At 38.8% G+C, this 16,489-nt stretch overlaps 1 protein-coding gene across 1 annotated transcript; it reads right to left on the bottom strand.

Annotated features, from left to right (window-relative positions):
- Positions 1-122: 122 nt before the first annotated feature.
- cngb3.1 (cyclic nucleotide gated channel subunit beta 3, tandem duplicate 1) lies at positions 123-15,496 on the bottom strand. The gene is made up of 18 exons (XM_055007302.1): positions 15,292-15,496; positions 14,681-14,852; positions 13,733-13,880; positions 11,740-11,897; positions 11,338-11,637; positions 11,028-11,236; positions 10,878-10,928; positions 10,151-10,237; positions 9,963-10,027; positions 7,599-7,721; positions 5,201-5,342; positions 4,493-4,652; positions 4,089-4,186; positions 2,683-2,766; positions 1,958-2,076; positions 1,021-1,173; positions 709-856; positions 123-549 (listed from the first exon to the last, which is right to left on the bottom strand). Exons 1-18 carry the CDS (start codon positions 15,358-15,360, stop codon positions 538-540), a joined length of 2,298 nt encoding a protein of 765 aa, XP_054863277.1. The 5' UTR covers positions 15,361-15,496; the 3' UTR covers positions 123-537.
- Between the last annotated feature and the right edge of the window lie 993 nt (positions 15,497-16,489).

The following is a 16,489-nucleotide window of genomic DNA, read 5'->3' as shown; positions in this document are numbered from 1 at the left end:
CTTCACTTCTTCCAAACTGTGTTCAAAAGGAAAGAAGCTCAGCAACTACAAAGCGAAGTCCAGTCTATGTATAAAGCAACATAATATCATCTATTAGTAATAGAACTGAGGACACATTTTGTAGTAAACTTTTTTTATTATAAAATATTGCACAATTTCAAACAAACAAACTTTAAATGCAAGTTTAAATTTTTAAATTGGCTACCGACACTGATCAGGGCCAACATAACAGACTTTTCTGTCTATTAAAGGATCTACAAAAGGTTAAGCGAATATCATTTGATTAGAATCCCAGATATTCAGCTTCAATTGTGGTTGTTGCGCTAAAGCTGGCTCCAGTTGATGCTTCTGCTGAAGAGTGTCAGATCATATGAAAGCTCAAAATGTGCTAAACATTGCAACAACTCAACTGTTTCACATCTCCGCTTGTAAATCTGAAACCTCATGAGCCCTGCAGCAGTCAGTGAACAGTAGAATATACAAACTGAGACGGCTGTGAAATGGTGACACTCAGTAACACACATCCTGTTCTTAGCTTTAGTCATTTTTCTGTGGACAAAAGACAGAAAGAGAAACATTACATTACTCCTCAGTTACCGGTTAAGTGATGAGAAGACTGGACCCAAATTTACAAATGGCTAGCATCACTCTTAAAAAGCATCAAACTATGGGTTATTTCAGTGTGGTGACTCAATGTAAAGGCTTTACCTTGAGTTTGTCCATGACTCCTCCTTTGCGAAAGTTGCCAAAGGCTTTGAGGAGCTTGGGTGTCGGTGGTTTTTGTCCAAACAGAGCCATACCTTTCGGCTTTTCCTCAGGTTTAGCTCCTGCAGGACCTTTGGCTTTGGTCAGTTTCCTTTACAATCACAAAACACACACAATCATTATTGAGCTGTATATTTAAATTTAATCTAATATTTGATGTAGCACAACAAGGACTTGACTGATGCATACAATCTTGAACTTTCTGACTAACACCCATCATGATCACAATAAAGGTTTTGCTTAATGGTGACTGACCTGCCCTTCCTGGCCAGAACCTTCTGAGACTCCGGATAGTGGACCAGAATGTCAAACAGGTCTTTCTTCTCCAGGACAAAGAGGTTAGCGAAGCCATGTGCTTTCACGTTAGCTGTGCGTCTGTTTCCTCCATCTTTAGCAGACTGTAGTAAACTGGTTAGGTACAAACACAAAAACAAACCATATGTCCCAGTCAGATAACTTTCAATGATTTCAAAGTAAAATTTTCAGTGTCGTCTGGGCCTCCGATCACCCAAAAGTGAAGTTTTGGGATTCCATAAATCATGAAAATATTGCAAATCAAATTATCTGTTGTTAAAATCCTTTGAAATTTACTTTTGTTTAATGTAAGAAGCAGATTTACCTGAGACAAATATGTTTTTCCTTATACAATGTTTAGCTTTATCATGCCAATCAATGTCATCAAAACACACGGATGCTGAACCGTTTGACCTAAATATGTAGCGGGAATTGATGGGACTCGGAAACATCCCCACAATGTAATCAACTGTTCCTTGTGTAATTTAGGACGGATAAGTCCCGATAAGGTCTGCAGTGGTGGATTTGTAGTAGGATCACAATCATGTGATCATCAGCAGGCAGCTGATGTAGTGTTCATTTGTTGTCATAGTTACAGTGACTCTGTGCCGCTATCTTGCAATGGTACAGAAATCTTTAACAAATCCGTGGATCCAGACTATAAGCTGCATCACTGCCAAAATCGAATCACTTGCTCCTTGTGTTATTTCTGACCTTCCCTGAAAATTTCATCCAAATCTGTTTGTCTGTTTTTGAGTAATGTTGCGCACAGACAGACGAACGCCCGCTGATCTTCACGTAACTTTGCTGTGTTCCTTGGCAGAGTAATGAACGATGCACATAAACTCGATTATTCTGTCCTATTCTAGCTGTGTCCTCCATGTCACTGCAGACTAACCTGATTTCTCCAAACACACATCCAGCCTTCAGTGTGACAAACACTATACTGTTGTCAGGTCCTCCCACCACCTGCACCGCTCCACTTTTAATGATGTACATCTCTTTACCGATGTCCCCCTGCGGAGGAAAACACAGGGCAGCAGCACAGAGGTCAGAGTTACACTCAGGTCAGAAAATGTTGTTGGTTGTGTCAAGGGTCATTCCAGAACATTTTACGTCCCACTCAACAAATTTCAAATAATTCATGCACAAAATACTAAAACGGGCAAGCAGCGTTTACTTTTATTTGGTCCTGAGACCAAATCTAAAAAAAAAAAAAAACCCTCTGATGACCAAATTGAATCTCAAATAAAACAGTTAAAATTAAAATTAAATCTCCTTTTATTGGTATTCAATTTTCATTGATGTCTCTTGTAATTGTGGGAAGATTTGTAAGAATCAACATAATATTTTAAATAATAATTATTATGCATGGAAAAGCTAATGTTAGCATAAAAACTAACATTAGCATGAATTTGTAACCTTTTTACTGTGATTAGAGTAGGGTTAGCAAACAACAAATAAAACATGGAATAAAAATTGCTGAGCCAATCAAGCAAAATATCCTCCAGTTCTGGAATGACCCTCATAATAATGAGCACACTTTATCTATTCATCCACGTGTTGTGGCTTTTTAGTTTGCAGCCACTTTGTTGGCTTTATGTAAGGTTCACACACTCTCACCTTCTTCACGACAAAGTCTCCGGGTAGATAAATGATGGACTTAAGCCTCAGTAACATGTCCACCAACATCTGCTGGTCACAGCCCTGAAAGAGACGATGTTTAGTTACCAGGTTTGTTTAAAGTCCTGTTTTCAGATGGACTGTGTGCCTGTCAGGTTTTTCAAAAAAGAAAAGTAACAGAGTTTAAGCCATTGAGTTGAAAACTGTATTTTACTGTGTAGCAAAAGATTACAGCAGCGAACCTGAGTTGAATTTTAAGTGTTCCTTTTAGTATCTCTGCATGAAAACAAACATTTTTTTGTTTTATCCACTTATAATATGAAATATTTTAGCACCACTGCAAAGATTTGTTTGTTGTCGTGGAGATGATGGAAGCAGATTATTGTTTAGTTTCTTTCCTGTCTAAGGTCCAAACTAGCTTTAACCCATGAAGACCTGATGCAGCACATGTACAGGTAAATAAATATTTACTTTCTTGTCCCACAGGGAAATTTGTCTTGGGGCTAAAAGTATTTAGATCAAACAAGAAATTATACAACAAATGTGCCCACTTTCACCTAGACATGAGTCATAATTGATTATATAAAATTAAATAAAATATTATAAAATATTAAATAAAAGGTAATAAAAATAAATAGACCCTGGAATAAATACTTATGTTACAGTGTAGGAAATCCAGTGAAATTGTGCAATTTAACATCTTGACAGCAGATTGGATGAATACATTCGTTTACACTTTGGAGTCCTGCCTGATGGTAATACCTCCAATTCTGGATTTAGGATGTCGGTCGTATCATTCATTATCTTCTGTTCTTCCCTGAGCACACATGATTAATATAAAGACTGAACAGTAGTGATGTTCTGTCTCTGGATGAGACATGTGAGCTTATACTTTATCTAAACTGACTGGTTACCATACTTGTAGGTCAAAATCTCTCTGAAATCATTTGATATGTACACTACTTACACAACAGCCCTTTCAAAAAGAACATCACGTGTTGTAGCATAGAACGAAGGTTTTTAACATGAGCAGGCCATGCGAGTGTGCTGTCAGCGTACACACCAGCATATTTAGATGAAGGAGCCTGATTTATGGGTACACTGTGGACGCAACTATGGTCAGTAATTATCTTTGACAAAACGCAAAACAGTTAAGACTCTGTACTTATTATTTTCACCAGTCAAAACTGAACTACAGATGTGTCTAACAGTGATTTTGACTGGTCAGAATGATATCTTGAATAAGAATTCTGATTAGTTATAGCGTATTTACATCTAGTCATTGGAGCTGAGATCTGTTATTTTAATTCTGCATAGTCATATTAAAACATCCTGCTGTGTTTTTTTTTCACATTCACAATAATTTAGTGAGTATGTGTGTGTGTTTAGTGGGCTAATTATGTCACCTGGAAGAGTGCGATCTTCTGGAAGGTGGCCAGGTTGATGTCCACAGCGATGGCAGTTCTCATCACCAGAGGCATCTTATCCAGGAGCTCGGACTCATCTGGAGAGGACAGATCATGTGTTTACACGTGAGAGTCTTTCAGGTTTGGGGTTGATGCGGTTTTTTCAGATTATTGCTAATAAACCTCTTGTGGTTCAAATTTGACTGATTCTTCTTCATAACCACAGATAGGTAGATAATGAACCTGCACATTTTTAATTCATCTAAATGCAGTAATATGGAGTAGCTGCAGTGTCATAAATCTCTTTTGAAACTGCTCATAATAAAAGAGTTTAATCAGTGTCCTTTTCGGAAGAGTTTATACTGTCTCCTCTTCTGACAAGGATTACAGGATAAAGTCCTCACCCAGCATGCCCTGAGCAGCCCAGGTGTAGTTGTACCACATTCGGACCCTGTTCTGGCAGAGCTTGGGGATGGTGTAGGTGTTCATGTATTCAACACATCCGTCCATCGATGCCCGAAAATACGTCTGACCTGCTGTCGCTGCTCCGATGACGTCTCTCATCTGAGAGACAGAAGTAGAGAGTGTTGAAGAGAAGTAAACATTATGAAGAAAAGCATTTAAAGTGGAATCTGTGTACTCTAAAGCACCACATATTTAATATATATACATTACCGTTCAAAAGTTCGGGGTCACTTGGAAATGTCCTTATTTTTCAAAGAAAAGCAGTTTTTTTCAATGAAGATGACATTAAATGAATCATAAATCCAGTCCAGATATTCTTAATGTGGTAAATGATTATTCTAGCTGGAAACGGCTGATTTTTAATGGAATATCTCCATAGAGGTACAGAGGAACATTTCCAGCAACCATCACTCCTGTGTTCTAATGCTACATTGTGTTAGCTAATGGTGTTGAAAGGCTCATTGATGATTAGAAAACCCTTGTGCAGTTATGTTAGCACATGAATAAAAGTGTGAGTTTTCATGGAAAACATGAAATTGCCTGGGTGACCCCAAACTTTTGAACAGTTGTGTATATATTTAAATGGCTGGAGACTGAAACACATCTACCAGTTTATCACATGACATAGTGATGAATAAAGCTCCGACCTGTCCGATCAAACTGGAGAACACAAAGACACCGATGAAGAAGTTGGCCATCTGAAACGTGATCTCAAAGGTGGTTACAGGTTCTGGAAGACCCCCGATGTTGATCAGACTGCGGACTGCATAGTAGTAACAGCGTATGTATCTGTAGAATAAAAACATAAATCAACAAAAAAAAAAAAAAACAAATAGGCTGTTGATAGCTGCAGATAACAAAATAAAACATCTTCACTTCAGACATTGAAGCAGGGTTTTAACAAAAAGAAAACAATTTATAAAAAATAACACGAAACTTTTGGAGGAAAAAAGCAAAACAAAACTGGTACAAATACGGCAAGTTTAAAAAACTAGAACTATTACCATTGATAAATAAAGGCTTAAACTGCATTCATAAAACAAGTTCTGTACTGCTGTTGCTGCTGCCAAAAGACAGCAGATTAGTTATTAAATTTTAGGCTTCTCTCAGTTTTTGCACATACACTGTGAAGGATTATGGCTGTCTTCAATTTAGAAACAAAACATTAGAAAAGTTTGTGTGTTCTTAGCTTACACACATTGTGTTTGTCTATATTGTCTGTATTAGGGAAATAAGGGATAGGTTGTGTGTAATATCAGTCATTCATTAACTACTCCACAAGAGACACAGATGGATGAATCCTTGTCATGTTGTCTTCATCTTCATCACGGACACTAACATTTCACAATCTTTTTATACTGTAAAATGCAACACATTGCATTGTGGAATTGTTCCAAGGCTTCCAGGGAATCATTGGTTTTGTTGGGTTGTTATGTATATTTTTGTAGATCTGTGACTTTACTTGTCAGGTTAATCAGCTGATCAAAACACTGATACTGTAGGTACTGCGATACCTTTAGCTAGCTTTGTATTTGAATTAGACTGATTTGACTTAGGCTCTGTAATTATTAATGCCTTAGCTATGATATTAATTAGTCCGGTTAATCTCTGTAAGTAATAATTATGGAGGGTACCAGTCTTGCTATGTATTATAGTCAGGTAAAGTAATATTTTATATATTTTTTGTGGGATTTTAATTCTCAATATGTAAATTACTCATGTAAATTCACACCACAAAAAGCATTACAGTGTCTACAACACTGAAACTCGTTAGGTTAATTCAGGGGTGTCAAACATATGGTCCATGGGCCAAAACCGGCCCACCAGAGGTCCAATCCAGCCCACAGGACGACTTTGCAAAGTGTGAAAAGTACAGAGAAGAAGATAAATAGTTACTGAGCGAAAAGGAATAGTTCCTGTGGAAATATTTAAAGACATTAAACATTGTGAAATATAATGTTGTTTCATGGCTCTTATCCAGGTCGTTTTCTCCTGACTAGATCCTTGCTTGTGTCATATCTACTCTCAGATTTACATCGCTTTGGATAAAAGCTTCCGCTAAATTAAATTATAGAATTGTAGAATAATGTCAGTCAGCAGCTTCAGCACAAAAGAGTTTGGTTTGGTGGAACCGTATTGTTTATGCATTGCCATAACTTTTATGTATTTTTTATGCAAACATTTACAAGGCAGGAGGACGACTGAACCTTCTTCCTGAACAGTTCCCACTTTAGTTTGCAAGGTGTGGTGGTCAGGATTACTACACAGACATGGAAATACATGTAAATTTAAAATCCTTCTGAGATCTTGACAAGTTGTTTTGATCATAAGTGAAGTACTTCTGTTATCGCTGTTCCATATACCTGTGACTGAATGTTCTGGGCCTTTGTAGACACACCGTGATCTTTAAGTTGTAATGCACATGTGTGAATGATAAACTGAGGCATAATACTGTTGAAATTGCATCTTCTTCTCTGAAGAAATTTTGGGTTGTTCATAATGTTTTGTAAAAAGTTAGTTCATTAAATGTGAATAGTTTCAGAGTGTAGTTTTTTTAACAAATAGAAAAATTCGTAGTTGTCGTTATTTATAGGTGCTGTGATTTTATTGGTACGGCCCACTGGAGATCAAATTGGAGAGTATGAGGCCCCTGAACTAAAATGAGTGTGACTCTGCATGGGTTCATTTGTTCCAATTCCAGTCTTACTTGTTTTTTTTTTTATGGAGAGCACTTTGGCAAAGTGGCTGCTCTTTCAAATGTGCTTTACCTAAAGCAACGCCTTGACTGTTGTCCATTGATTGTTTAAATTTTTGAGGTCACAATATGTTAAATGCATCTACACTGTTAGGTAAACTTTCACAGCAGATATAGTTACTATTAAATAAGTAGGGAGGGATTTTGGACACAGAGAAATTGCATGAAGCAGTCAGCATCGAGGTTCTAAGTAGGAAATCAGTGTTTCAGCACCATGGAGAGCTGCAGCTACACTAACGTCTGCTGTAAGTTCAACAACCAACAACAAGACAAAAATAAAAAGTACATACGCTGTGCCTTCTCCATCATACACCCATGTAGTTGTTGCAAGGCCCTGGTGGACTGAGGCTACATAGTAGGCACAGGCGTTGAGGTGCAGCATGTAGAGTAGATAGCCAGTGGTGCGAGCAACTCTGCATCACAGAGACAGTGATATGAAAGACAGAAAGAGACACAGTTACATGAACATGGGAGGACATTTGTGTCATATACTCCAAAGATACAGTAGTGAGAATTATATTATTAGCAGCATGTATAGAGGTAGTGAAAACATGATAACTCTGCACAACATCACATGTGGAGAATGAATGTAGGCAGATATTGTAATATGATAACATCAATACATGCATACAACAGTTCATTTCATCTGATGGAACAAGTTTGTAATAAAAAAACGATTTAAAAGATGGCTGAATTAAAAAAATCTTCACACTAGGAGTTCATCCTCTAAATAGAACTGAGAGCAACTTCTAATAAAGAATCAAGACAACTCTTCAGCTAAGGAAAGGTTGCTTTGGATAACATAATATTTCATGGACACACTTGTCTACAGTGATTTGTGTGTCAAGGAATTAATAGTAAAAAAATAGACAATCAAATTAAAACAATCTCTTGCTAAAGCTGGAATGCCAAGCTTTAAAATATAAATGAACATTTGGCCCCTTGTCAAAGGAGTTCACACATTGCTAATTAAGCCTATCAGCACCAGGTAAATCTCTCTGTATTTATACAGGTTTTAATCTGGCGTCTGAGGCAACTATCCTGCTCTGGTGCACTAGTAGTGATGTGTTTAATGTCAACCAACAATAAGGGGTTTGCCAGAGCTGAAGAGTGGAGCAGCTGTAGCGATGGAGAGGGATTAGGATACAGCAGCCATGAGTATGGTGGAGCTTATGGCACAAAAACCTGGATTCTGATGCTCCGCATAGGAGAAAGACTTAGAGGAAGGATCAGAGTCAAAAACAAAAAGTGTTTGAAGGCAAAGCATAGTTCAGTGGGTAGACAAAAGTTCTATGTGCAACCACTGGATGTCGCTAGAGCGCCAGCATCGCATATCAAAACAAACGTCAGCCCGCTTCCCATCTAGCTCCACTTTCATTTACAACCAGAAAGTTTGTGCACGCTACCAGTCAAAAGTTTGAACACAACTTCTCAATCGATGGTTTTTGTTTAATTCTTTTATACGTTGTAGATTAATACTAAAGATTTCAACTCTATGAAAGAATACATATGGAGTTATGCTGTAAACAGAAAAGTGTTAATCTTCAGTATTAATCTACAATGTAGAAAATAACACAAATAAATAAAAAACACTGAATGAGAAGCTGTGTCCAAACTTTTGACTGGTAGTGTACATGAGAGCCAACAAAAAGAAATCTAGTCACAACCATTAGCCTGCATTAGCACTGCTAAAGGCATTGAATGGCTCTAATAAGTATCTGTTCTGATCCTTTTTTGTTTGTTTCCATGATCCGTCCATGAGTGGGTGTGTGTGTGGAAACAAACACACAAAGACCAGCATGGAGAAGCAGAGGAGATCCTCAAACCAGCACTAGAGACTCTCACACTGAGTTAAAATTAAACAAATGCACTCAAATTAGGTAAATAACGTGAACAAAATGCTTTGTTTTAAATTCTTTGGTGTTTTGGGAAACTGGCTGAGCACTAGAGTGCACTTTTATGTTTTCAATATGGTGTGAGACTTTGCTCTAGTTATATTTATAATTACAGAAGGGCCAACAGTTTCAAAGGGAGAGACTTAAACAGAGAAACTCAGATTCAAGGACTAACACAGAGACAGTGTAACTTCACTCTCTGCTAAGGATGCTATTTCTCACCTATATCTTTACAAAGCACATAGTTGTTTGCTCTCATATTAATGTTATATTTATGTGCAAAATCTTGCACATTGCACCTTTAAATTAGCCACTGAATGACGTAGCTGACGAACAAACACATCAGTAGTTCAGTTTGGCACCTGTTTCACCTGGAAATCTAAAAAAACACCACAAAACCAGTTTTATTTAAATTAGCCAGGGCTTTTGAACACTTTAGTTATAGTCTGGTTTGTTGCACTGCACTGTTTCTTTTCACTCATTTCTACATTTTCAAGGTTTTCCTTCAGGATGACTAGAGTTCTCTTTTCTTAAATTGTCAGTGTCACTGCATTATTTAGACCTGTTGGTGAGCTGATTGGAATTCTATCATCAGACTACATGTTTAAAAATAATTCAGAGAATAATTTTTCCAAAGCACTGTTAAAATGTTAAATTGTTAGTTAGGACTGACATGCCTAACTCTGCCTGTCAGAAGTCACTTTTAGCTGTCAGATGTTTTGTATCACTTTCCTCTCGTAGCTCATCATCATCATTTACCTCCAGATGTAAGCTTTGGCCATGATGCTCTCAAGTCGATCGCTGAACTCAAAGAAGGACTCAATCTAGAACACACAAGGAAACGGTCATGAGGAAGTGAAGAGGAAATATCAAGTCTAGTCCAAAATACATTTTCTCAGATTCTCAGCATTGACCTCATTGGTAAAATCTACGGGCTGCCTGCTTACCCTGAGGAAGCGGTTGAGTCGGTATATGGAGGAGAATCCGAACTGCAGGCAGAGCAGGTCAAAGGGGAGGATGCTGGCCATATCAATCTATACAGAGAGGAATAGAAGCAATACCTCTGAGGTCAAAGTGACTAGAGCTTGTTCAGTTCTATAATATTATCTGAAAGGATGTACATTACTGGGACATATACAGGCATACACTTTGGACACACCTTCTCATTCAATGGTTTTTATTTAATTATTTTCTGCATTGTAGATTAATACTGAAGACATCAAAACTATAAAAGAATACAGATGGAATTATGTTGTAAACAAAAAGTGTTAATCTTCAATATTAATCTACAGTGTAGAAAATAATACAGATAAATAAAAAGCACTGAATGGGAAGGTGTGTCCAAACTTTTGACTGATAGTGTAGAAGAGACATTAAGACAATCTGCCCCTTGTTTTCTTTACAGCTGGTCCAAAGACTGCAAAGTTAGCGTGACACCTGGAGCCACATTAATGGGAAATACACCAGGCTGGAATACACTGAAATTATTCCATTTTATTCCAATTTATTGGATATTTGACTTTATTTAGCCTTCAGTGACTATTCGAAAGGAAACAATCTGAGAGATCAGTCTTTGCTGGAATTCCATCTCAAATCTGTTCTTACTGTATGTACTGTGCTTGAATAAATGCACTTAGTTATTTTGCACCACTGTACATTAAATTACATTCTCACCTTAAATCGCTGTGATTTGCGATAATGCACCTTAGTCATAGCGCCGTCTTTCTGCAGACAACAGAAGCATCTCAGTTAATTCTACCGTGTTAAAATTGACATTAGATGCAGGTCATTGACAGTGATGCTTCATTTTGCTTTGTCACTTACAATAATGTCTCCAGCTTTGACGAACTGAAGCCGAGGCTGCCAAATAATGATGTCGACAACATTCACAACGTCACTGAGAACGTCAAAGAAGATCCAGAATCGGTTGGCGGTGTCATTGTGGTAGGGGAAGGCCAGCCGAGCAGGGCAGAACCAAACGTTGTAGTTGTACGCCACTGCGACGACGGTCAACCAGGCAATATACCGACGATCTGGAGAGAGGAAGACACAAGATCTGGAGTATTTACATTTAGTTCCATTTTTAAACAGTAATTCATTTCATCTGAGCTGTAACAGACACAAATTCACCCACCTGTGAAGGGATCGATGGTGGTCCCTAAGACAGAGTCCATCATCACCTCAAGTGGATGGAAGAGGACATCAAAGCAGGAGCAGGTGATCTCTGGGAGGATCTTTGCCTTCTTCCTGGCCTCCTCTGCCATCCTCTCCTCCTCCGCCTTCTTCTCAGCCTCCAGCCTCTTCTCCTCATCCTTCTTCTTCTTCTCCTCTGCTTTTTTGGCAGCTTCTTCAGCCTTCTTTTTATCTGCTTCTTCTTTTGCTATGCGCTCCTCTTCCTTCAGTCTGATGTAGTCGTCCTTCAGTAGAATAGGTGCTGAACAGGTCAAGAAAGAGGTGATGGGTTAAGCAGCCCTGTTGCTGGGTTTGTGTTTTTGCCCGGAAGCATCTTATTTAGTCTGTTTGCATCCATACTTACTGACAGGTGGAGTGACTTCTGGAGATGTGGCGTAAGGATCTATGGCTTTCTCTTTGAGCTCGGCCGTTCGCTCCTTTAACTTCTTGGCCAACTCTCTGAGGGTATCATCTGTGTAGCGGAAGTAGACAACAGGTGGTGGAGGAGGAGGGGCTTCTTCACTAAAAACAGGAATATAAAGCAAAAAAATAAAAGACACAAAAGATTACAGTAAATCAGACAGAGGGCAAGTGCAGAGGCATAAGTAGAAATGAAAGGTATATGAAAGGAAATAACATTCTCCATAAGTGGAGCCATTTTTGCAGGTGTAGTTCATGTTAATAGTTTAATTATTAAGCTGCTGTGATGGAAGAACGCGACACGGACTGCAGTTTTCTTTTACAGTTTATCTGAATGCCAAAGACAAAATAGGATTTTGTCATTTTCCTAAGACCATTAAATGTTATTTCCTTCTATACTGTTTACAGAGGATGCAATAAATTCTTCAAAATCAACTCCAGTTTGCATGTGAATGCTATCCCTGATCACTCTCAATCACAAATACCACTAAGCTCCTAATCTCCTTTCCTGATTTAGAAGTCACATGCGGCAAGTCGCAGTGTGATCATGGCTGCTGTTACAGGAAGGATGTCCACACACCTTCTCTTATTGTAAGGCAGCAGTGGGATGGCGGTGTTGTCTTTATGCTGTGCTGTACTGAGGTTGATGTACTTCACTGATATCTGAATCTAATCACTGCTATAGACCAGCTACAACTCTACAACCACGCAGTATCCCCTGATAGCAGTGGCCTTTATCAGCAGAGTAACGTCCCTGCTGCACTGCAAACATTGTTCAGGAATGGTTTTAATTTCAAAGGTGTTGATTTGGCCTTCAAATTCTACCAATCATACATTTATGGGATGTGCTGATTAAAGCTAGTCCATGCAGGCCCCAGCTCACAACATTCAGGACCTGAAGGATCTACTGTTAAGGTCTTGGTGTCTTCAGGGGAGTCCATGCCTCTATGGCTGATCAGTGTGTATTTTTTTTAATGTCATTGTTTAAAGGATCTAAAATGCTCCAGTTTTGTTGGTCATATTGTTTCTCTCGTCAGACTAACCTGAAACTAATTATTCAGCTGCATGTTGCTCTGTCTTGCCTTTTTTTTGTAACACTAATACAGACAATACAAACTACCCTTCTGTACACAATATTTTTAGCTTTTGCTCCATGTTTTACAATGCATTCATCATTACACAGCTGCACTGATGACACGGTGAGATTGTTGCAAATATGGATGAGTACAGTAGTTAATAAAAGCCAACAGAAACGTTCAGTGGACTGGTACTACACCTCCATTTGAATCATTAAAATAATATACCAACAATATGACCAAAATATATATTTTTAAATTGTTTTAAGCCACCATCAAATGTACTTTGGCATTTGTATCTGCATCCATGTACAGTATCTGCTGACCTTCTGCTATCCAGTCTCCACTTGCATCATTTAATTTCACCAATTTCCAAAATGGACTGACCAAGCATGGCTCACTTTGAAACATGTACTTGACAAATCTGTCGTATCAAACTGACTGCATCGTAATATATTCTGTAATCTACACCCTAAAGTAATATACTCTTCTTCTACACCGATCAGCCAGAACATTAACACCTCTGACAGGTGCTATTGTTCATTTCGATGCACTGCAGTGTTCTCCTGGAGAACCTCGGACCCTCTCAGTCATGTGGATGTGGTGGGTATCATTCACCTAAACATTGCTGCAGACCATGTGCTCCTCCCATGTGGCAGCAGCCCCTCCCAGCTGTCCCAAAGCACATAGACCCACCATAAAAACTGCTCAGGAACAGCTTGAGGAACATGACAAGGAGCCCGAGGTATTGAGCCATCCAACCTCTCCAGCTGAGCATCCACTTGATGCCTCGCAACAAGCTCAGTCCAAACTCATACAGGGTTCAATGTGGTGTACACACAGTATACGATGCATTCTTACCCTTCAGCTCCCTCTGGATTGGCAGGAGCTGGTGCAGGAGCTGCAGCTGGGGCAGGAGCTGGGGCAGGAGCTGCAGCTGGGGCAGGAGCTGGGGCAGGAGCTGCAGCTGGGGCAGGAGCTGGGGCAGGAGCTGCAGCTGGGGCAGGAGCTAGAAGAAATATGTAGCAGCACTCTTTGGTCTGTTTTAAGCTGAACATAAACACTCATATCAGTAGGTGATTTTGCCCAATACATAAAAACAGACAGAAGATGGTTATATTTTCTATAACAGTGGGATATATAATCACTCTAAAGTGTCAAGTTTGACGTACAGTTTAACTTATGTTTACTATAATGTGATACATAATACAAGAGCATGATGGAATTTGACAGAAACATTTGAAGTTAACAGTTCACTCTGTGAGCTTATGCGAAGAGATAATGGATGATATTGTTGTCATTTGAAACTGTAACTGGAAAATTGTCATCCATAAGCAAGACCTCTTTCTTCGCATTGTGCAAAAAAAATCCAAAAATCTATTACGTATTTCTCCAGTATCTTCGTAAACATATGAAAGTGTGACTACACAAGGTGCATTTCAGTCTCTTCATTTATTTCATATTCATAAATAAAAAATGCACACTTAAAATTCCCTAGATTGTTGTGCGCTGTTCAATATTTGCTACCAGTTAGCTTCATTCCTTTTGTCTGTGTGTGTTTAGAGCAAATGAGGACAGATGGACTGGCTAGGGATCTTTGTAGCCATGTTGGCTCAAAACACAGACACTGGGAAAAATGAAAAAGAGGTGACTATGCATTGTAACAGAAAAAAACAACAATGCACAGAATATGGAAGACAGTATATATAACCATAAGCAAGATTTCCAAAACCTCTATGATGTTGTGTCTGCACATCAAATCGCCATCATCTTAATAGAATGCAAACACCAAACAGGCTGACATCTCACCTGGTTGTGGCTCTTCCTTCTTGGCCTCTTCTTCTTTCTTCTCCTCTTCTTTTTTCTCCTCCTCCTTCTTTGGCTCCTCTTTTTTCTCCTCCTCTTTCTTTGGCTCCTCTTTCTTTTCCTCCTCTTTCTTTGGCTGCTCTTTTTCATCTTTCTTTTCAGGAGGCTTCTCTTCCTGTAAATACAAAACACAAGTTTTTCCACACCAGTCCCTCTTCCTCCAACTCAAGCACAAAAATCAACAGTATGTCCACCTACGCAGGACCAGCCTCCCTATTGACCAAACGGAAGCTGCTCTTCTGCTCATCAGTGCCAAGCTGCTTCACAGGCTTGACATCAGCCATGCTCACCTTAATTCAGCTTCAGTCAGCTCAGTGTGACAAACACACTGAAACTGACCAGTGTAATGTTTGGTTTAAATGACGCACCTGTTTAATGAAAACTCTTTAGCAGGAATCCAGTAGAAATTAATTACAATTTTATGATGAGGAACAAGGTATAATGTGCTGATTTAAAAAAAAAAAAAAAGTGTTTTCAAAATACCTCACTGCTTCAGGTCTGCGAACACTCAGTTTCTGTATTTTCAAAGACAACAGAGGAAGATGAGGCCTTACCTTAGCTGGTGGAGCTGTGGCAGTCGGGGGCTCAGGGGCCCCCATCCACTTCTTCAGCCTGCTGAACATGGTGATGCTCTCTGTGGGCTACAGCCAACAGGCCTGTCTGTCCTACGTCTCCTCTTGCTTATTGGATCTTAAAAGAACCCCCAAGGTTCCTTGTTGTGAAGTCTTCGTCTCACACCAAAGCACGACTGAGGGACTTGAATTTCCTAGAAGCATTAATTCCCTCTGGACACTCCCCCCTCTGCTGGAGCCAACACCAGATCAGCTATCACAGCCACCAATCACCGGCAGGCACTGCTGACTACAGGCCAGGCGAAAATAACTTTGACCATTTAAAAAGCTCCAGTATCTTTTAAGATATTGACAAATAAATAATAATTAAATTATATGGAAGGAATTCAAATGAAAGGAACAATTAGACCTTATTGAAGGATGTTCAAGGACAAGGATGGTGGTCATTTTATCATTATCAGCTACATAATCTACTATTACCTCTGTTGAAACAAAATGTAGAACAGCTTATTCAGGATCATCTTTACCTCTATGTTTGAAACAATAAAGTATATTTTTAAATATACTGAATAATTGGATAACATACACTATTGTTCAAAAGTTTGGGGTCACTTAGAAATGTCCTTATTTTTCAAAGAAAAGCATTTTTTTAAAATTTTTTTTATTTTTAGTGAAGATAACATTAAGTGAATCCGAAACAGAGTCCAGACATTGTTAATGTGGTAAATGACAATTCTAGGTGGAAACGGCTGATTTTTAATGGAATATCTCCATAGAGGTACAGAGGAACATTTCCAGCAACCATCACTCCTGTGTTCTAATGCTACATTGTGTTAGCTAATGGTGTTGAAAGGCTCATTGATGATTAGAAAACCCTTGTGCAGTTATGTTAACACATGGATAAAAGTGGGAGTTTTCATGGAAAACATGAAATTGTTTGGGTGACCCCAACCTTTGAATGGTAGTGTATAAAATGCATTGGAGTGACTTATGGCAATATAGGCTGAGTGTACTTGGTGTAAAAATGGACTGTGTCTGTGTTATTTCAAGCGTTTCTAGGTGTGGAGTCCACAAATGGAGAGACCACTTAGTTAATCAGGCCTCACTATGTCTGATTAACAGGATTAGGGAGGTTCTGAACTGTAACCCTAAACGTACAAAGGCAATGCTGACAGGTAGG

The sequence above is a fragment of the Amphiprion ocellaris genome, chromosome 22 (assembly GCF_022539595.1).
Source record: "Amphiprion ocellaris isolate individual 3 ecotype Okinawa chromosome 22, ASM2253959v1, whole genome shotgun sequence".
Classification (NCBI taxonomy): domain Eukaryota; kingdom Metazoa; phylum Chordata; class Actinopteri; family Pomacentridae; genus Amphiprion; species Amphiprion ocellaris.
This window is presented reverse-complemented; position numbering and strand designations above follow the sequence as displayed.